Source organism: Somniosus microcephalus, chromosome 8, assembly GCF_052327205.1.
Source record: "Somniosus microcephalus isolate GS21.2 chromosome 8, FLI_Smic_1.0, whole genome shotgun sequence".
NCBI lineage: Eukaryota > Metazoa > Chordata > Chondrichthyes > Squaliformes > Somniosidae > Somniosus > Somniosus microcephalus.
The window spans coordinates 199,909,313-199,930,694 of record NC_140994.1 but is presented as its reverse complement, the minus strand read 5'-3'; the positions used below and the strand labels follow the sequence as shown (position 1 = coordinate 199,930,694).

General features: G+C 43.8%; 1 protein-coding gene across 8 annotated transcripts in view; it reads right to left on the bottom strand.

Annotated features, from left to right (window-relative positions):
• LOC147114045 (kelch-like protein 3) overlaps positions 1 to 21,382 on the bottom strand; it is a 250,403-nt gene that overhangs the window by 159,475 nt on the left and 69,546 nt on the right. For 3 of the 8 annotated variants that reach the window (XM_085995593.1, XM_085995585.1, XM_085995592.1), the window contains exon 1: positions 16,859 to 17,093. The exons of 1 other annotated variant lie outside the window; for it this stretch is intronic. Coding sequence is in view for 4 of the 7 variants with exons in the window: in XM_085995585.1 (XP_085851711.1) it covers positions 16,859 to 16,914 (56 nt within the window). In the remaining 3 variants the exon portion in view is untranslated. Of the gene's footprint in view, positions 1 to 11,047; positions 11,198 to 16,858; positions 17,094 to 17,166; positions 17,344 to 21,382 lie in introns of those variants that run through there. 4 more of the 8 variants (XM_085995588.1, XM_085995584.1, XM_085995591.1 and 1 more) reach the window with 4 other exon arrangements.

Here is a 21,382-nt window from a genome sequence, read left to right as displayed (position 1 = left end):
GGGGCTGCTCTTTCAAAACTGAGATGAGGAGGAACTACTTCACTCAGGAGGGTGGTAGGTCCATGGAATATGCTGCCCCAAAAAGCTGTAGAAGCTACATCATTACATAAATTTAAAACAGAAATAGACAGTTTCCTAGAAGTAAAGGGAATTAAGGGTTACAGGGAGCGGGCAGGAATTTGGACATGAGTCTAGGTTCGGATCGGTCATGGCCCTGTGGGTAGCGGAGCGGGCCCAGGGGCCGTGTAGCCTGATCCTGCTCCTATTTCGTGTGTCTAATTCTGTTAGATTCAGGAGATGGTTCTGTGATAGTGGATTGGCGGTTAGGATCAGATCAGCCATGATCTTATTGAATGGCGGAGCAGGCTCGAGGGGCTGATTGGCCTACTCCTGCTCCTATTTCTTATGTTCTTATGTTCTTAATTTAATGAGGAAGGCAGCTAGTCTATGGAGGAATGTGGAAGCATTTGATAAGGAGGATCTTGAAGGAGAGGTGGGAGAAGTGGAGGAGGTGAAGTCTTCAAACGTGAAGACTGAGCTAGAGGAGTAGAAGTAGAGCCAGAGGTGCGATCTGCAGTTGAATGCGAGGCTACCACATGGACATGGGCAAGGTATGCGATGGAACATGAAGCCAGGTCTATGGCATCAGGGAGGAGGGAGGAGTTACTATTTGTGAGCCAGTTTCTGTTAGGCCCAGAATGCCAAGACATTCCTCCAGGATAAGATTGTGGATGAGAAAGACCATATTTAATAGAGCACAGACATCTGGAAGACCAGTGCAGAGGGAAAGGGCGGCTGGAAGCCCGTTGGAGGAGTGGGGAAATACTTGTGGGTGCTTGAGACGGGTAGGGTGGGGGCGAGGAAAAGGTTCACAAGATTTGTAATACATGAAGGGCCAATTGGGCCCAGCTTGTGACAACTGGAACTTTAGAAAAATTGCACCTTATCACATGTGCAGGCACTTGCTATGTAGGTGAACATGGCTGTCCTTTTGGTCCCACAAACAACAATGAGACAAACAACCAGTTAATATGTTTGATGGTGCTGATAAAGGGAAGAATATTGACCAGGACATCGGGAGAACTCTGTCCTCCTCTGCCGTGAGATCTTGAAAGTCCAAATGAACAGGCAGACATGGCCTCAGCTTAACATCTCACCTGGAGGATGGCAACTCATTAAATTTCCAAAAAAAATTCAAATTTAAGTAAGTATTTGGAAGATTCAGGATTGTGCACGTGTATTTGCATATTTACAATTTGAATGTCACTTTGGTCCTGAATGCTGTACATTTCATTTCAACATGGTCAGGACAATTTTAATTTATCAAGTTATCAGCGACAGCTACAGTCTGAGCATTGATTTATGCTTTTTTAAAAAAAACAACTGAATTCAGCTCCAGTTCTTTAATTGGTTTGCTTTATGATAGCCACAGGGTTCATTCTTAAGCACCAGAAACATCAAGAGACAACCCTAAAGACATGTTGCAAGGAAATGGTTGATTCTCTTTGAAAGGAAATCATATAAATTTCTGGACGTCTTTGAGGAAATATGAGGTTCACTTTGCATTTCAAAGAAAACCCCTCATGGATTATTTTAACATAAAACACTTGGAGTTTCTCCTTTTATAGATCGTAGCGCCATTATAAATACAAGTTGTTGTTGTTGTATTACTTACTCGGTAATATTTGTACCTGTTCGGTTTACTTCTTTCATTAAAAATGGTCTACAGCGAAACGAAATGGTTGCTTCAGTCATGTGCTAGCAAACAACAGCGGGGCTACCGTAAAGAAATAGTTTACACCAACAATCTTATTGTCATGCAGAAATAAACCAGCTAAAATAAACACATTTTCACCAGCCCATGTGTCTGACTCAGTGGATCTAGAAATGGGGAACTCTCTAACATTTGATCAAAGGGCCATGATTCCAAACAAGGCCACTGGTTGTCACCAGGATTTTGGTCAAGTACAATGATAGATGCTGTCCAAAGTTGCATGTTTTGAAGCATCTCTTTCAAATAGATAAAATAGCAAACAGTTCCCCGCCCTCCCAAGTGAGTCATCTACTTTATTACAAAAAGCAAGCAAAATACTGCGGATGCTGGAAATCTGAAATAAAAACAGAGAATGCTGGAAATACTCAGCAGGTCAGGCAACATCTGTAGAGAGAGAAACAAATTTAATGTTTCAGGTTGATGAGGTCATCGACCTGAAACGTTAACTCTGTTTCTCTCTCTATAGATGCTGAGTTAACGTTTCAGGTCGATGACCTCATCAACCTGAAACATTAAATTTGTTTCTCTCTCTATAGATGTTGCCTGACCTGCTGAGTATTTCCAGCATTCTCTGTTTTTATTTCATCTACTTTATTAGTTTGTTTTAGCTCATTTAGATTAAACATTCAATAATAAGGAAACAAGAAAGTCAAGAAGCTTATTCTGTAAATGAAAGAGAAGTGGACAATAAAATTCAAGATCACAGGAATACAGGTGAAGGCAGTAGCAAGTAAAAGAGATACAAGAATCAGGAACAAGATGATACTGTTTGAACAAGGAAATAAAAGATGAAGATTAATGGAAAAATAAGCTTTAAGGAGGAAAACTGCTTTATAAGAGCAAGTTGAGAGAGTCAGGAAAGGAACATAGTTTAAAAAAAGACATTTTCAAATAAAGAGAATAAGGCACGAAAAATAGCAACCAAAAGATTAATGTATTGAAATAAAAACTGTTGGGAGTAAAATAGGAGCAATTGCAGGAGGCAAAAAAATTCAAATTGGTCCCGATACAAACCGTTCCCGCCCCTCCCCCCACCGAGACACAAATACCACAACTGTATGCTGTTTTGCTAAAGGTGTATTTACACTACAGTACTACTGTCAGGCCAAATGTTCCAGATTTACACTACACAACCTCACTATTGGTACAAAGTGAAACTGCCTTGTACCAACACCATTATATAGTAAGTGCACCATGAAATCGTTAAATTTTCTAGGCCAGAATTTAATTTCAGCTTCCTCTATTTGCACATAAATCAAATTTTAAAAACTAGCTGTCTTAATATCGCTACTAGCCACCCTGAGAAGGTACTGCCAAGGGTTTCTGCTCAGTCTGATCCAGCCCCACACTCTGATTTGATGCTCATTTTGCCATCCCAAAATGGGTGGGGGGGTTATGTAGTGTCACCTTTAGCGTCTGCACTAGATCCATGCTTAATGGAATTTTAAAAAATTAAATCAGCCAAGTCGTAGCAACTCATCTGCTGACCTTGTTGGCATCAACTACAGTACTTCAGGATAGTGCAGAGCAGAGATTAAACCTGGGACCAGATTGAATTTGTGACCTTCTGGCCTGTATCGCTTAGTTCTACGCCAGGTGGTGTCGTTATTGTATATTTATGGGAGTGTAGGAACTGGGGTTCCTAGCCGAAGAATTGAGATCGACTCAGAAAATCAAAAACAATAAAATTTAATGAACAAACGAAGCTGTACAGGAAACTGTAGGATACAATGCAAATAGGTCTGGTCTGCTTGAAAGCCTCTCTGGAACTGCTAGCAGGTTCCGAGCTCAACTGTTAGCAGGTTCCGAGCTCAACTGCTAGCAGGTTCCGAGCTCAACTGCTAGCAGGTTCCGAGCTCAACTGCTAGCAGGTTCCGAGCTCTGACGTCATCACGTTATTCCCGCCATTGAGAGATCACGTGACGGACGGCATGACGTCATCACGCGGAGTACAGGAAAGAAGCACTAGTAGTTAACAGATACATTAAAGGTGCAGCCCCCAGCTGTACTACATTGCTGTAAAAGGAATTATATACAATTGTCCGTAATCCTCTGGTGGTTCCGCCACATGCGCGCCCCCCCCCCAGAATTGCTTTTAACAGAGAAGGTAAGGCGAGAAGGGGGTCTGACGAGTCTGTCCGACCGACTGAGATACCCCGGCAGCTGGAACGGAGCGCTAGAAGACGATCTGGCTGTTGGCTGTGGTTGGGATGACGCCACAGGCGGAGGAGAAGAGGCCGGCTGTGGTCGACCCGGTGAGGCGGGCACTGGCAACTCGGCGGATGACTGTGGCTGTACTGGACCAGCAGTCGACGGTAGACGACCACGACGAGGCGGCCGAGCGGTGACGACTGGTTCGCTCAGATCCAGATGCGCCGGTTTCAGCCGGTCGATGATGTGGTCAGGCTTACCGCTGACGTCGACTGTGAAGGACTTGTCACCTGACGAGATGACGCGGAATGAACCTGTGTAAGGCGGTTTGAGCGGGTTTTTGCGAGCATCCTGCCGAATGAACATATATTCTGCGCTCTTAAGATCCACCGGGACATGGGAGCGCTGCAGGTCTTGATGCGATGTAGGCACTGGGATGAAATTCCTAGCCGCTTCCTGGGGGCTGATGAGCTGCTGAGCTGGGGACCAGGGTTCCGTGTGAGGAGGAAGAAAATCACCAGGCACTCAGTGGTTGGCCGTAAACCAGCTCTGCTGAAGAAGAATGCAGGTCGTCCTTAGGCGCCATACGAAGACCTCGCAGCACCCAAGGGAGCCTGTCCACCCAACTAGGCCCACGGAGACTAGCACGCAGTGTGGCTTTAAGGGACCTGTGGAATCTTTCACACAGACCATTCGCCTGTGGATGGTAGGCGGTGGTACGATAAAGCTTGGTGCCCAAACCGTGAGCTACGGTGTTCCAAAGCTCAGAGGTAAATTGAGGCCCCCGGTCGGAGGAGATGTCAGCCGGTACCCCGAACCGAGCTACCCACGACGGAAGGCTCCAGAGACGTCTGCTGCTGTGGTGGCAACCAAAGGAATTGCCTCTGGCCACCTGGTGGTGCGGTCTACCACGGTGAGGAGGTGAGTGTACCCGCGAGAGGAAGGGGGAGGACCAACCAGGTCCACGTGCACATGGTCGAATCGACGCTCCGGAACCAGAAAAGTGGCAACTGGGGCCTTAACATGGCATTGTATCTTGGACTTCTGGCAACTCACGCAGGTATTGGTCCAGTCACGGACGTCGAGATGCATGCCCTTCCAGACGAATTTCTTTGCCATGAGTCATTGTGACGCTCTCATGCCAGGGTGTGACAACCCGTGGATAGTGTCGAAAATTCTCCTGCGCCATTCGACTGGAACAATTGGGCGTGGGACACTCATCGAGATGTCACACAGAAGTGTGGTCCCTGCGGCCTGGAAACTGACATCAGCCACTTGTAAGCTGGAAGGTGCGCTCCGGTATGCCTGCACTTCAGGGTCTGCCTTCTGTCCTTTTGCCAAACCAACATAGTCGACTCCCAGGTGTACTGCATGGAGCTGGGCGCGGGAGAGACAATCCGCCACCAGGTTGTCTTTGCCCGAGATATGTTGTATGTCGGTTGTAAATTCAGATATGTACGTAAGATGACGTTGTTGCCGTGCCGACCATGGTTCCGCTGTCTTGGCCATCGCAAAAGTAAGTGGCTTGTGGTCTACAAAAGCCGTGAATGGGCGTCCTTCCAGTAGGAAGCGAAAATGGCGGATGGCCAGAAACAATGCCAACAACTTCCTATCAAAAGTACTATACTTGCGTTCGTTCTTCCGCAATTGGCGGTTGAAGAAAGCCAGTGGTTGCCATGTGCCGTCGAACCACTGCTCCTGTACTGCCCCGATGGCATAATCAGATGCATCGGTGGTAAGGGCAATGATTGCACCCGGAAGGGGATGTGCCAACATGGTCGCAGCAGCCAAAGCGTTCTTAAGTGTCGAGGAAAGCCTGGTCCATCTGGGGTGTCCAATCGATCGGGTCTTTGCCCGATTTACCTCTGAGGGCCTCGTACAAAGGTTGCATCAACAATGCCACCTTGGGGACGAACCGATGATAAAAATTGACCATTCCCAGAAATTCCTGGAGGGCCCTGATGGTCTGAGGAAGAGGGAACGAGGTGACTGCTTCCACCTTCGTGGCCAGCGGGACGGCGCCTTCTGAGGTGATTCTGTGTCCCAGGAAATCAATGCTGCGCAACCCAAACTGGCACTTGGCCGGGTTGATAATAAGGCCATGTTGGCCGAGACGAGAAAAAAGGGTACGCAAGTGCGTAATGTGTTCTTTCGTGCTGTTACTGGCAATAAGGATGTCGTCTAGGTAGACGAAGATGAACGGCAGATCGCGCAACACGGAATCCATGAGACGTTGGAAGGCTTGTGCTGCATTCTTCAGCCCAAACGGCATACGAAGGAACTCAAAGAGCCCGAAAGGTGTGATGACGGCAGTTTTGGGGACGTCCTGAGGATGCACGGGCACTTGATGATAGCCTCGGGCGAGGTCTACTTTGGAAAAGATGGAATTTCCTGCCAGATGGGCCGAAAAATCCTGAATGTGAGGAATTGTGTACTGATCCGGCGTGGTAGCCTCATTCAGGCGTCTGTAGTCGCCGCATGGTCACCATCCGTCGCCCGGCTTAGGAACAATGTGTAATGGCGAGGGCCAAGGACTATTCGAACGTCGAATAATACCCAGACGTTCCATTGTATGGAACTCCGCCTTGGCGGCCACGAGTTTACTGGGTTCCAGCCTTCAAGCTCTCGCATAAACGGGGGATCCTGTCGTGGTAATGTGGTGCGCCACACCGTGCCTCGCGACTGAAGAAGAAAATGTGGGCCTGGTGAGCTCAGTGAACTCACTGAGAAGACGAGAGAACTCATTTGGAGATGGGACTGCACAGGTAACTGACCAAGACATCGCGGTGCTTCGGTGGCAGGGCACCGAGTGAAAAGTGGAGGCACTGATTAGCCGGCAGTGTCGGACGTCGACGAGAAACCAGTTTGCGCAGAAGAAATCTGCCCCCAGGATGGCCTGAGACTTTCGCCGTGATGAACTCCCAAACAAAACGTTGGCCGCCAAAACTCAACTGGACCCTACGCTTTCCGAACGTGCGAATGGCCGCACCATTGGCTGCCTCGAGGGGGGGACCTTGACCGCCAGATTGAAGATCTAGCTTCGACGCTGGTAGGATACTGCACTGGAAGCCAGCATCACAGAGAAAACGTCGCCCTGACAGGGAGTCTGTAATATACAGGAGTTTCCCTGCGGACCCGACGGCCATCACAACTCCGGCGTGTCCCTTAGGCCTTATTGATCTTCTCAGAAACCGCTGGTTTGAGGTAGGTTTTTTTTTGGTGAGAAACTTTAGGGCGGACGGCAATTTCTGGCCTTAGCGCCGAAACGAGCGTGGTATGCATACCAGCCTGCAGGAGTCGTCGTCGGATTCGCTCTTGTGGGGGATGGGCGCCTCGTGGCTGCACAAAATTGTTGTGAGACGGTGAATATTTTATCCGCTTCCGCGGCGAGTTCAGCACAATCCGTGATCGCGGAATTGGCCAAGGCCGTCTGTACTGGCTCTGGTAGTTGACAGAGAAACAGCTCGCGGAACAGAAAACAAATTGCGATTCCGAGCCCAAAAGCGTGAGCATTTGGCTCATGAGCTCTGAGGGTTTTGAGTCCCCGAGGCCGGGCATGGAGATAAGTCTGCGAGCGTGCTCCGACTTGGACAAACCGAAAATCTGCAGTAAACGTGCTTTTAAAGCTTCGTACTTGCCATCGTTCGGTGGACTCTCGAGGAGGCTGATGGCCCGCGAGGCCGTGGCGCTGTCGAGGGCGGAGACCACGTAATAATAACGGGTCGAATCCACTGCTACTCCCCGGATTGCAAATTGGGCTTCCGTCTGGAAAAACCACGCGGCCGGTTGTTGCTCTCAAAATTGCAGCAGTTTGAGGGTGACGGCGTTCGTGTCGATGATGTAACTTCAACGAAAATTGTTCAAAGAAATCGGGGTCACCAATGTAGGAACTGAGGTTCCTAGCCGAAGAATTGAGATCGACTCAGAAAATCAAAAACAATAAAATTTAATGAACAAACAAAGCTGTACAAGAAACTGTAGGATACAATGCAAATAGGTCTGGTCTGCTTGAAAGCCTCTCGAACTGCTAGAAGGTTCCGAGCTCAACTGCTAGCAGGTTCCGAGCTCTGACGTCATGACGTTATTCCCGCCGTTGAGATCACGTGACGGACGGCATGACGTCATCACGCGGAGTACAGGAAAGAAGCCCTAGTACAATTAACAGATACATTAAAGGTGCAGCCCCCAGCTGTACTACATTGCTGTAAAAGGAATTATATGCAATTGTCCGTAATCCTCTGGTGGTTCCGCCACAGGAGTTAAATTATGCTACCAATACAATAGTTTTTGTTTAATCCTAATTCATTACCAATTTAAGAAAAATCAAATTATCCAGTATTGGTAGCACAAAATTAAGCACAGGAGTCTTTGTTTACACAATTTCAAATCAAATTAACAGATATTTGAATTAAGCAACTTTGAATTAAGAATAGACTGCACCTTTCATCACTTACTGGTCTTAAAGCCACACTACAACAAAGCTTAACCGTGACTTCTAGAATGGGAAACAACCAACGTTGAACTGATGAAAGCAGCAAACAATCATGGGAGAAATCGGAATGGGAGTCAGGATGCAATGGGGTCATATCACAACACCAATTACAACATAAAAGGTGCAATCCAGGCATGAAAGAGGACCAAAGAAGCCTAATTTCCTGTAACCCATCCCCACAACCACCCCATTTGTGTTATGGCGTAAGTATACAAAATATAAAGAGCATGTTGCACTGAAAACAATTGGAAACAGTTTATGGTTTGATAAAAGTACATTGAACAGTCACACTTGTATCAGATAATCTCTACAGGAATTAAAGGTGGAGCGGAGTACGTGGAACTCCATTATTTGGAGCAGGTACACATTTAGCAGGAGTTAGCTGTCTAGTATTCTGTTCATGTTCAATCAAAGTATTACAAAGTACTTACCTCACAAAAACAGGCCATCCGGCTTAACAGGTCCATGCGCCAACACGAGCCTCCTCCCACCCTTCTTCATCTAACCCCATCAATGTATCTTTCTAATCCTTTCTCCCTCATGTGCATATCTAGCTTCCCCTTAAATGCATCTATGCTATTCGCCTCAACTATTCCTTGTGGTAGTGAGTTCCACATTCTCACCACTCCCTGGGGTAGAGAAGTTTCTCCTGAATTCCCCATTGGATTTATTAGTGACTATCTTACATTTATGGCCCCTAGTTCTGGTCTCCTAGGGTACTTAAGAAAATGCTAGAGTCCATTATAAAAGATGTAATAGCAGAGCACTTGGAAAACAGTGACAGGATCGGACAAAGTCAACATGGATTTACAAAAGGTAAATCGTGCTTGACTAATCTACTGGAATTTTTTGAGGATGTAGCTGGTAGAATAGATAAGGGAGAACCAGTGGATGTGGTGCATTTGGACTTTCAGAAGGCTTTCGATAAGGTCCCGCATAAGAGATTAGCGTGTAAAGTTAAAGCACATGGGATTGGGGGCAAGGTACAGGAAACTCTCAATTTACCGGCACCTAAATAACCGGAAATCTCTGTTAACCGACAAAATTCAGGAGTAGGCTCAGGTAAGTTTTACTTCATATTAGTAGCCGTTCCTGGATCTGTGGCCGTGTAACCGGGGTTCCTGCACCTGGAGGGATGCCTGGATCTGTGGCCGGGGTTCCTGCACCTGTTGCCATGCAACAAGGACGCCTGGATCTGTGGCTGTGTATGGGGCTCTCGTACCTTTTACTATACCTCTCTGTAATCCGGACTTTTTGATAAACCGGCACCATGCCAGTCCCGTCGGTGCCGGATTAAAAAGAGTTTCCTGTACTGACTTGGATAGAGAACTGGTTGGCAGACAGGAAGCAAAGAGTTGGAATAAACGGGTCTTTTTCCGAGTGGCAGGCAGTGACTAGTGGGGTACCGCAGGGATCGGTGCTAGGACCCCAGCTATTCACAATATATATTAATGATCTAGACGAGGGAACTAGGTGTAATATCTCCCAAGTTTGCAGACGGCACAAAGCTGGGTGGACGTGTGCTGTGAGGAGGATGCCGAGAAACTCCAGTATGATTTGGACAGGTTGGGTGATTATACTGCATCTGCCATATGTGGATAAATGCGAGGTTATCCACTTTGGTGGCAAAACAGGAAGGCAGATTATTATCTGAACGGCAATAGATTGGGAGAAGGGGAAGTGCAACGAAACTTGGGTGTCCTTGTGCACCAGTCGCTGAAGGTAAGCATGCAGGTGCAGCAGATGGTTAAGAAGGCAAATGGTATATTGGCATTTTTAGCGAGAGGATTCGAGTACAGGGGCAAGGATGTCTTGCTGCAGTTGTACAGGGCCTTGGTGAAACCACACCTCGAGTATTGTGTGCAGTTTTGGTCGCCTTATCTGAGGAAGGATGTTCTTACCATGGAGGGAGCGCAGCGAAGATTCACCAGACTGATACCTGGGATGGCAGGAATTACATACGAGGAGAGATTGGGTCAATTGGGCTTATACTCGCTGGAGTTTAGAAGAATGAGAGGGGATCTCATTGAAACTTATAAAATTCTAACAGGACTAGACAGACTAGATGCAGGAATGATGTTCCCGATGGCAGGGGAGTCCAGAACCAGGGGTCACAGATAAGGAGTAAGTCATTTAGGACAGAGATGAGGAGGAATTTCTTCACCCAGCGAGTGGTGAACCTGTGGAATTCTCTACCACAGAAGGCAGTTGAGGCCAATTCATTAAATATATTCAAGAAGGAGTTAGATATATTTCTTAGGGCCAAAGGGATCAAAGGATATGGGGAGAAGGCAGGGACAGGGTACTGAGTTTGGATGATCAGCCATGATCTCATTGAATGGCGGAGCAGGCTCGAGGGGCCGAATGGCCTGCTCCTATCTTTTATGTTTTTCTATGTCTCCCCACATACTCATGATTACATGGATGAATTCCAAAATTTGGCTAAGTGATAGGGAAACACTGAATTCAGGAGAAAATAGAAATCTTACTGAATCTTCAATCCCAATTTTGAAGACATTGAATACTCACTATACCTTATAAAAACATTTAATAAATGCACAAAGTGAGTGTCTCCCAAGCACCGCGTCACAATACGGGTGAAAATATAAGTTAATTCCTGTAAAAATTACCATCTGGTAAGTGAAGAGAAATGGAAAAATCAGAATCATCATCTACTGGAAGTAAGTGGAGAATGCCGCACTTCGGGATTCCATAGCTTTAATAAAAGAATAGCCTGTTAATATATACTAAGATTTATAAGACAAAAATAACACTGCAGTACTGTTAGTGGTATTTCTGACTTGCCAAATTAGTCCCAAGTTTTCCAAAGGGGAACTAAACACAAGTAACAAATCCAGTGCCTTCACGATATTTCTCTCTTTCCCCCTGCCCCCCTATTTTCTTCCCTCTTCTGAAGTGTTATGGTTCCATCTGCACAGGCAGCCTATAGCGCCTTTAACAAGAGGTAGAGAGGCAGAGGGGTTTAGGGAGTGAATTCCAGAGCTTAGGGCCCAGGCAGCTGAAGGCACGGCCACCAATGGTGCAGCGAAGGAAATCGGGGGACACGCAAGGGGCCAGAATTGGAGGAGCTTTATAAAAATGCTATACAATGTCACCTGTAATTAATCAATAATGTGTGATGTCTGTACACAATGAATGGCTTTGTATGTACTTTAAAACTGGAGGTCTATTACTTGGCTTTCCTCCCACAGAATACAATCATTGCCCTCTGCTCAGGATGTCAGTTTTTGCCTAGAGGGAATAGGAAAGGTACAGCTCCATCCTTGGCCTTCTGTCCTTTGCTGGCTGTGGACCATGTGGGGTCCAGCCACCCTTTTAAAGGTCAACTTTCAATTTAACTTCCCTCAAGCATGGTTTACTGGTTAATTTAGTTTTGCACATAATTCCGAATACGTACCACTGGACTCGCTACCAAAGGTGCTGTGATTCGTTTCCGGTTGTTAAGGTGGTAAATTAGCATAATTTAATCCAATTTATCACTTAATGGTTTCAGTTACAGTGCTAAATTATGCAAAAATGCAGACAATGTTGTTTGCATAGCTCAGTTGTAATTCTACAATATTTGTGCATATCTACCGCCCCGTACAAGTCAATTTCACCCTCCCAAAATTGTTTTGAACACTAGAAATGCGCAGGTTTTATTTAAAGGCTTATACATTAAATTTTTATGGCAACTGCAAATACTCTCACTTGTATACACTTCATGACAAGTTCTCAAAGGGTCGGAGGTAAAGGAATACTAAGGGTATCACGAGTGGATCAGCTAGTTCATTCCCTAGCATCTTTGACTCTCAGGATTCCACTTGAACTACTTGTTACATCAAGAATAGCAAAGGTATTTTAAAAAGAGCAATCAAAATTTTGCATTGTACTGTACATTTTACCAAGCATTCAGGCTGATTTTTGCAAAGACACAGTAAAGATGCTATAATTTTGGTTACAGTTCAGCTGTTCTCCTATCAGGATACTTCAGCTTGAATCAGAACCTTTTAAGTGTTCACAAGATGCCATCTGGAGGAATCTTGTTCAAATAAACACATATAAAATAAATTGCACCCAATTTTACCAGTACATAGTCACACAAAAGGTGAGATTTATAGGTCAGATTTCACAGGATCTTGTACGAAGAGAAGAAAAAACAGAAATCTTACAAACCCAAATGGATTTAGTCTCAAGTTTATTGATGGACTTGCATGTATTCTGTTCTTTTATAAAAATATAATAAACTACCATGAAATCCATTACAAGTCTATAATTTACTCTGAATCAAACTGTATTCCTTCACTGTAAAATACACTATAGTTGTTCCTTGTGCTCAGCAAATTCGGTCACTACAATCAGCTCTGTTCTGGCTTTTATTTCCCTTTTACTTGTATCCATATTTTCTATCAATTTGATACTAATTATTGCAGCCCCACCTATATTAGGTTTTAGAGCTACCTACAGTGGAACAATTAAAGCACTGTCCTGATAACAACTTAAGCACATAAGGCTTGAATAGCTCCAGTATTACGACTAATGAGCTTCCCCCAATGGAAGTAACAGCACAGATACTTTTATTATAGAATCACAGAATGATACAGCACAGGAGGCCGCCATTTGGCCCATCATCATGCTTCTGCCAGCTCTTTGGTAGAGCTAACCAATTAGTCCCACTCCTCTGCTCTTTACCCATAGCCCTGTAAAAAAAATCCCTTTATCCAATTCCCTTTTGAAAGTTACTATTGAACCAGCTTCCACCACTCTGTCAAGCAGTGCATTCCAGATCACAACTCGCTGCATCATTTGTTTCCCTCATGTCGCCTCTGGTTCTTTGACCAATCACCTTAAATCTGTGTCTTCTGGTGACCGACCCTTCTGCCACGTGAAACAGTTTCTCCTTATTTACTCTATCAAAACCGTTCATGATTTTGAACCTCTATCAAATCTCCTCTTAACCTTCTCTGCTCTAAAGAGAACAACCCCAGCTTCTCCAGTCTCGCCACATAACTGAAGTCCCTCATCCCTGGTACCATTCTAGTAAATCTCTTCTTCACCCTCTCCAAGGCCTTGACATCCTTCCTGAACTGTGGTCTGCAGAATTGGAGTGGGACTAATTGGTTAGCTGAGGCCTAACCATTGTTTTATAAAAGTTTAGCATAACATCCCTGCTTTTGTACTCTATGCCTCTATAAATAAAGTCAAGGATCCCATAGGTTCTTTTAACATCATTTTGAACTTGTCCTGCCACCTTCAAAGATTTGTGTACATACACCCCGGGTCTCTCTCTTCCTGCACCCCCTTTAAAATTATTTATTACATTTAAAGTAACATAAATTAATATAAAATGTATTACATCAGTGTTTTCAGTTACATCCAAAGCTCTGTGCAATATAAATTGCAGAGTAACGTTGCATGGTTATTCCTATCGGATGTATGAAAATGAAACAGCTCACATATTATGGGGTCATATCCTCATTTGCATAGAGACAAACAAAACCAAAGAGTGCAGACTTGTGCAATGAGCATCAATTCTCGACTGCTGTATTTCTCTGTGACACACATTATTCTGATATAATGAAGGTATTCACATTGTTCCTGTCTAACTTTTATTGCCATTGTGACTATTTCCAATCAGTGTGCACATCATTAAAGAATATGTAAAGGCTCATTTAGTAAGAAGCCAGCACCTTCCACAATGGTGTTTATATTAAAAAAAAGTAAATTAAACAAAAAAATGCATGGGAGAGAAAATCTTATACCAGCATATCCCCTTTTTTTGAACCAAAAACAATTAACAAAGACCACCGTCAGGCCTCCACATGCAGATGAACAAGGTTCCCCCAGGTTTCATGGTGTACGGTGTCGGTCAAGAATCAGTTGGAAAAAAAAAAGTGATGTGAAAACTCTAAGTAACAGTAATGCACATTAAAGATCAAGCATTGCTTATTTTCACATGGAAAACCAAGTGAAAATTCAGGCTCAACACAAAAACATTATTCATGTCTTCACCAATGCCATGCACAGGTGTAGACTGCAAATGTCCCATTTCCAAAAGTAAAAATTAAGTCCCCAAAAGGTTTATGCAACAATTATTCTTCTGGACTTGAATCCTCTCTGATCAATTGCAGAGTGAAAAGTGGATAGAACAACAGTTTTTGCACAAGGCACAACAGTGAACCAATATCACACACCAGCAGTGGCATTTTACAGGCCAGTTTTAACTGCATTCTGCAAAATTTAAAGTTGCTTGATTGCTAATTTTATCATAAAAGGTTTAAAAATTCACTTTCTTGTGACAGTGAAGAGGGAGAAAAATCACATCAAACTTAAAATATTCTAACATTATTAAAGTTAACTAATTTCTAAAACAAATATTTAAGTACGTATTATCTCCCAAACACTTTGTGTTCTCAAATCATAATTACATCATTGTGAAAAGTGCAAGCTTTTGAACAATGGTAGCTAATTCTCTGCAATTTCAGACAGCAGAGACAATAAGGAAAACTGTCCCGCCTCAGTAAATCTGATTTCAGACAATGACAATATGTTTTCACGTGGTCAGGATGTTAAAGCACTTTGGCATAGCTTGTGATTGCTCAGTGGAGAGGCTTCCTGCAAGATGTAGTACTAAGCCTTAAAGAATCAATTCCGGGCCTGTGCTGACTTAGTAGATATCAGCTGAAGAAACAGTTGGGGCACTGCTTTAGAACCCCTGGACTAGGGAGGGGACAGAAACAAAAAAAAAGGGGGTTCCCAATCCTGATTGCTGTCTAACAACCCTGCTGGAAAGCATAAAAGTGTCTGTGGATACTGGTGCGGATGTGATTGGGTTATAGGAGAGGCCTAAGAATAGTCTGCCAACACTTAATGCTTAGACTCACAAATGATGAATGGCTATTTGGGAAAGGTACCTGAAAGTTTGTCACATCTTAGGAATCATAACCCAGCAAAAGTCTTTTTCACCATCAGGACAGGAAGAAAATTGGAAACAGCACTGGAATCTGCATTTATACGATAGTCGACAATCAATAAGACAACAGCATGCACAACAGATATTGGCTGGAGTACAAACCACATAGGAGCAAAGCGAATAAACACTTCAGAGGAACCATGGTGTGTTAGGACTTAAATATACATCAACAACAACAACAACTTGCATTTATACAGCACCTTTAACGTAGGAAAACTTCCCAAGGCACTTCACAGGAGCGTTATCAAACAAAATTTGACATCATTCAAAATCTCTTCCCCAAAGGCAAACCTTTTTGTATTTCTACATAACTCTGAGTTTCTCGGCTTCAGGTTACAGTAACAAGTGTAATGACTTAAGGCAGCCAGGCCAATTTTCCCTAAACATGCACCTTTCCGCCCAATAATTAAGAGGAAGAGGACATAGAAATACAGCTGAACAAGCTAAAGTGTTAACAGCAGCCAATAAACACCACCGTTACCAGGCCAGGAAGATTAATGGTGTTAAGTTTTCAACTGGCATTGTCCACTCTACCAGGGTAATATTGAAGTACCGAACACCATTAATACTGATGCTATTTATGTGATTTGTGTACTGCTGGATTGTCTATACCTCAAATGATTACATTTGGTGTTTAATAATATATTGACGGGTCTGCTTTGTAAAGCAATTATCTAAGAGCTTCCTGTAATTCTCAATTGCACGCAAACATTACTTTACAGAACACACCGCAGTATTAGAGAAATAACAAATTTCAGGAGATGACAGATTTGTTAAAACTTTCCAGATATCAACATGCTTTGAAATAGTCATGTTCAGAAAACCTCAGCACAGCATCAGAAATGGGGAGGAGGGGGGGGGGGGGTGCAACAGAGATAAACAGTCAGTTCAGATGTGCAAATTGTACATCTGCAACGTGGACAGGATGCAAACAAGTAATTTATTGGCGTTAAAAGATAAAGTTGTCGGTTTTTTAAAGGGAAGGTAGATTGCACATGCGTATTAAGAGCGGTGATTTAAAAAAAATCGGAGAGACAACAAGCAGCCACACTGGGCAGTGGAACAGGACTGATCAACCGGGAGAAAGACGGCAACTGGTGCAGAGCGCCGACCGCATGCCGGCGGCGGCTGAGAAGTGAAAGTCTGTGGGAGTGAGGGGGCGCTTCGACAGTACAGGGGAGTTCTCCCCGGTGTCTTGGGCCAATTATTTATCCCTCAAATCAACATCACTTTATAAAATAAAACCCACTAGATTATTTGGTCATTGACACATTGCTGTTTGTGGGAGCTTGCTGCGCGCTAACTGGCTACGGCGTTTCCTACATTACAACAATGACTACTACTACACTCCTTCTGGGTTTTTTTTCCCCAAAAGTGCTTCACTGGCTGTAAAGCGCCTTGGGGGCGCCCGGTGGTCGTGAAAGGCGCTTGTAGAAATGTCAAAGTCTGTCTTTCTTTCTTCACCTACCCTTCGCCGTCCATAGTGAAGTGTGTGGGGGAGTGGAACACATCGGCCGGCCGCATGCCACTCGGGCCGGAGCGGAGGAGGGTCTCCGGCGTCCGCTGCACGGGCCGGGGCGGGGGGTGAGAGCGCGCGGCCTCAGCACGGCGCCATGGCAGCGCGGCCGGTCCCACGCCGAGCTCGCTCAGGACCCTGTGCCTTTAGCTCCCCGCCGCAGCGCCTGATTCCACCACATTGTCCTTTGCTGTTGCCTGGCAGCCAGTGGCTGTCTGGGGAAGGGAAATTTAAAAAAAAGACAACAACAATAAACTCACCTGCTTTGGCACCGGCCGCTGCGAGATTCTGCAGCATTTCTCACCGTGTTGCAGGGATTCATGCAGCTCGCTGTGCAGGAGGGAGCGGAGGAGTCGTGTTTTTTTTTTGCCACCCGCAACCACCAAAGCAAAAAGTTTTAATGGCAAACTACTGGCTGCCGCTGCTTTCAGTCGAAGCCCACGTTGCAAGCAACCAAAAAAAAGTGTCCAATGTGAGCAGACCGAGGTTAACAAACCAATCAAAGAAGTGTAATGTTCAAGTAACAAGTAAATATTTGCTGATGTAAGTTCAGTTACTCTTGGATAGGGAAACGGGGACAGGGTGATGTACGTCGATATTAATCAATAAAATACATTGTACATCTGTGAACACCACTGGTATAGTTGATCTTTTGTGGGAAGTTCTGCAGGTACCCCCTCCCCTTCAGGTTGTGATATTTTGCGGTATAGAAAATGAGAATTTACGTTCATTTCCAGTTCTCTACCTGTCCAGAAAATACGCAAAACACGTTTATGCTACAAATAGCCAATAGCGATTACCCCTCCGCTAATAGCTCCAAATTTATGGATTCAATATAACTGGAAGATTGAAACAGTGGTCAAAGTCCCAGTTATGTACTGACCGGGCTAAAGGGTAATTTAGAAGATTACAGTTAAAGGAGTAAAATAGTGTGGTTAGAATAACTATAAAGAACCACGACTAAAAAATTCAAGTTTTGCATATTATTACCTGAGAAAACGAATGCAATAGAGAAAAAAGAAATATGCAGGTAAAAAGACTGCAAGCATAGAAACAATGAACAAAAAGGCCACAAATAATCTGGAAGTGCAAGGAAGCAGTTGACAGCACAAACAGGACACAAAGAAATGTGCAAGAGGGCATACCAGCATACCAAAAAGGGAGGTCAAAAACACTGCTGATAATTGCATTGATGGGTCAATAGGTAAATGCATGGCATGATGTGCTATTTTGTGGGCCAGGTAGGTCCCAGGCAGATTTGATACCTAATCTGTGTTTAACTATTCAAACAAGATGGCAGCAGTGGCACCACAATTGGCTTCTGTGTCCTGGATTAAGGATTACAAAGGCCAGAAATATAAGGATAGATGAGGGAGGTCATCCAGCCTATTTAGTTCATCCTTCCATAAAGACCTCCAGTATCCCTATCACAGCATCCAACTGTTTCTTGAATGATTCCAGAGTTTTTGTCCCCACTCCCCTAACTGGAAAATTATTCCAGGTATTAATGATTCTTTGTGTGAGGATTACTTCCTGAGATCAGTATTGAACTTGTCTTTTACGACTTTATGCTTATGTCCCCATGCCTGTGGTTAAACCTAAACTAGTGCTCTAGGGTTAACTTTTTCTATTCCATTTAGCATCTTATATTCTTCTATAAGGTCCCTTCTCATCCTTTCAAGCTGGAAAACTCTGAGGTTTTCTAATTTTTCCTCAGAATTCAGTCTTCTGAATCAGCTTTGTGGGTCCTCTCTGTACTGTGTCCAGGGTTTCCCTTGTGCCTCAGTGATCAGAATTGAATGCAGTACTCAAGAAGCCTAACAAGAAAATGATAGTTTCAGGTTGATAGCCTCAGACTCGCTCGACTGATTTATAGCTCAACAGTCTGTTTGCTTTGTTGATTGCTGCTGTACAATGACTAGACATTGCAAGTGTTGATTCTATTGTCACTCACAAATCTATTTTAATCTCTTTCCTAGCCAGTTTAACACTATTCATTAAGAATGTCCCAATTTTTTCTTCCAATGTTTAACACCTTTCGCTTAGCTGTAATAAATTTCATTTGCCGATTTTGTCTAGATCCTTTTGTAGTTCCTTGATTGCTTCATCAGATTATTGTCATAGAATCATAGAATGATACAGGACAGAAGGAGGCCATTCGACACATCGTGCCTGTGCTGGCTCTTTGGTAGAGCTATCCAATTAGTCCCGCTCCCCTGTTCTTCCCCATAGCCCTGTAATTGTTTTCCCTTCAAGTATTTATCCAATTCTCTTTTGAATGTTACTTTTGAATGTGCTTCCACCACCCTTTCAGGCAGTGCATTCCAGATCACAATAACTCGCTGTGTAAAAAAATGATCCCTCATGTTACCTCTGGTTCTTTTGCCAATCACCTTAAATCTGTATCTTCTGGTTACCGACCCTTCTGCCACGGGAAACAGTTTCTCCTTATTTACTCTATCAAAACCGTTCATGATTTTGAACATTTCTACTAAATCTTCTCTTAACCTTCTCTGCTCTAAGGAGAACAACCTGTGAATTCAACCAATTTGCACTGTGTTTTTGAAGGATAGGAAAAACCAGCTTTTGATCATTACCCAGTCATCCTTGCTAGAAAGGGTATGTAGACATAGGATGAAAGTAAGATCATGATCAACTGTAACAGCCAACATTCATTGATTAGCCTCATAAAGAATAGTAGCATAGGCAAGGAGACAGCTAGTGGCTGGGAACTATACCCTAGCATGCATTATTGACCCAGGAGGTGCAGCAGGGCAGGATTTCCACCAACCATTCTTCTCCAGGCCTAGGGTCAGCGTCATTTGCATAAAATGGACAGATACCCACACCATTTCATGATCCCTGGGCATGAGACCCATGATGCCCCAAGAATATCTCAGAGGCACTTTGCTGTTCCATGGAGGGAGGGGGCAGGCCTTTTGCATTGAATAACTGCAGAAATTGAAAACATTGGTGATTTAAAAGTCGCACTAGGAAACAGGCATTTTCAATTTTTTTGTGCTCCACTTCCATCAAATCTTAATCCTGACGCACAAGTATTCCTAAATCATGGAGGTGGAACTGGTGAATCTGATGGATAAAGTTGCACATATGAATTTTTAAAAGGCATTTCATAAAGTGCACATAGCAGGCTTGATGAAATTAAAGCACGTGATATTAAAGGGAATGTGGCAGCGTGGATAGAATGTTGGTTAAATTACAGAAAATAGAGAGTAGTGGTTAATGGATGTTTTTGGACTGGAAAGATGTAAACATCTGTACCCCATTGGTCTTTACAATATATCTGGACTTGGGTATGGGGGTATAATATCAAAACCTTGGGGCGGCACAGAAATAGGGAGCATGGTTAGCTGTGAAGTGGCTTTTAGGGGACTTGAACACGTTAGTAGATTGATGGAGGACAGATAAAATTTATTGCAGAGAATGTGAGGTGATACAAGAGGAATAAAGAGAGAACGTAGACAATGATAAAGGAGCACAGAGACAGGGGTTCAAATATACACATTAAAAAAATGAGAGGACAAATTGATCAAACAACACTTTCTGAGTAAAGAAGTTTCTTTTGAATTCCTTATTGGATTTATTAGTGACTTTCTTGTATTTCTGGCACCTAGTTTTGGACTCCCCCACAAGTGGAAACATCCTCTCTACGTCTACCCTATTGAAACCTTCCATCATTTTAAAGACCTCTATCAGGTTACCTCTCAGTCTTCTCTTTTTTAGATAAAAGAGCCCCAGCCCGTTCAGTATTTCCTAATATTTGTACCCACTTAGTTCTGCTATCATCCTTGTAAATCTTTTTTTGCACTTTCTCCAATGCTTCTATATCCTTTTTGTAATATGGAGACCACAACTGTGCACAGTACTCAAAGTTCTATATAAGTTTAACATAACTTCTTTGCTTTTGAAGCACTTTCTATGGCTTTGTTAACCTGCATTGCTACTTTTAATGATTTGTGAATCTGTATCCCTAGATCCCTTTTATTTTCAAAGGAGTAGGTGGCCTTCTTATCCCTCTTACCAAAATGTAACACCTCATATTTATACTGAAATTCATTTGGCATTTACACACCCATTCTGAAAGTTTATTAATGTCTTCTTGTATTTTGTCGCAATCTTCCTCAGTATTAACTATTCCCCCAATTTGGTGTCATCTGTATATTGTGATATTGTACTTCTAATTCCCAAGGCCAGATCTTTTACGTAAATGTTGAACAACAGTGATCCCAGCACCGATCCCAGTGAAACACCACTTCCAACATTCTGCCAGTTTGAGTAACTACTTTTAGTCACTATTCTGTTTCATTTTGTAGCCAGGTTGCTATCTAATCTGCTACTTGTCCCCTGACTCCACATGCTCTGATCTTAATCATGAGTCTACTATGTGGTATTTTATCAAAGGCCTTTTGAAACTCCATGTATATTACGTCCACTGCATGGCCTTCCCTGCACTGG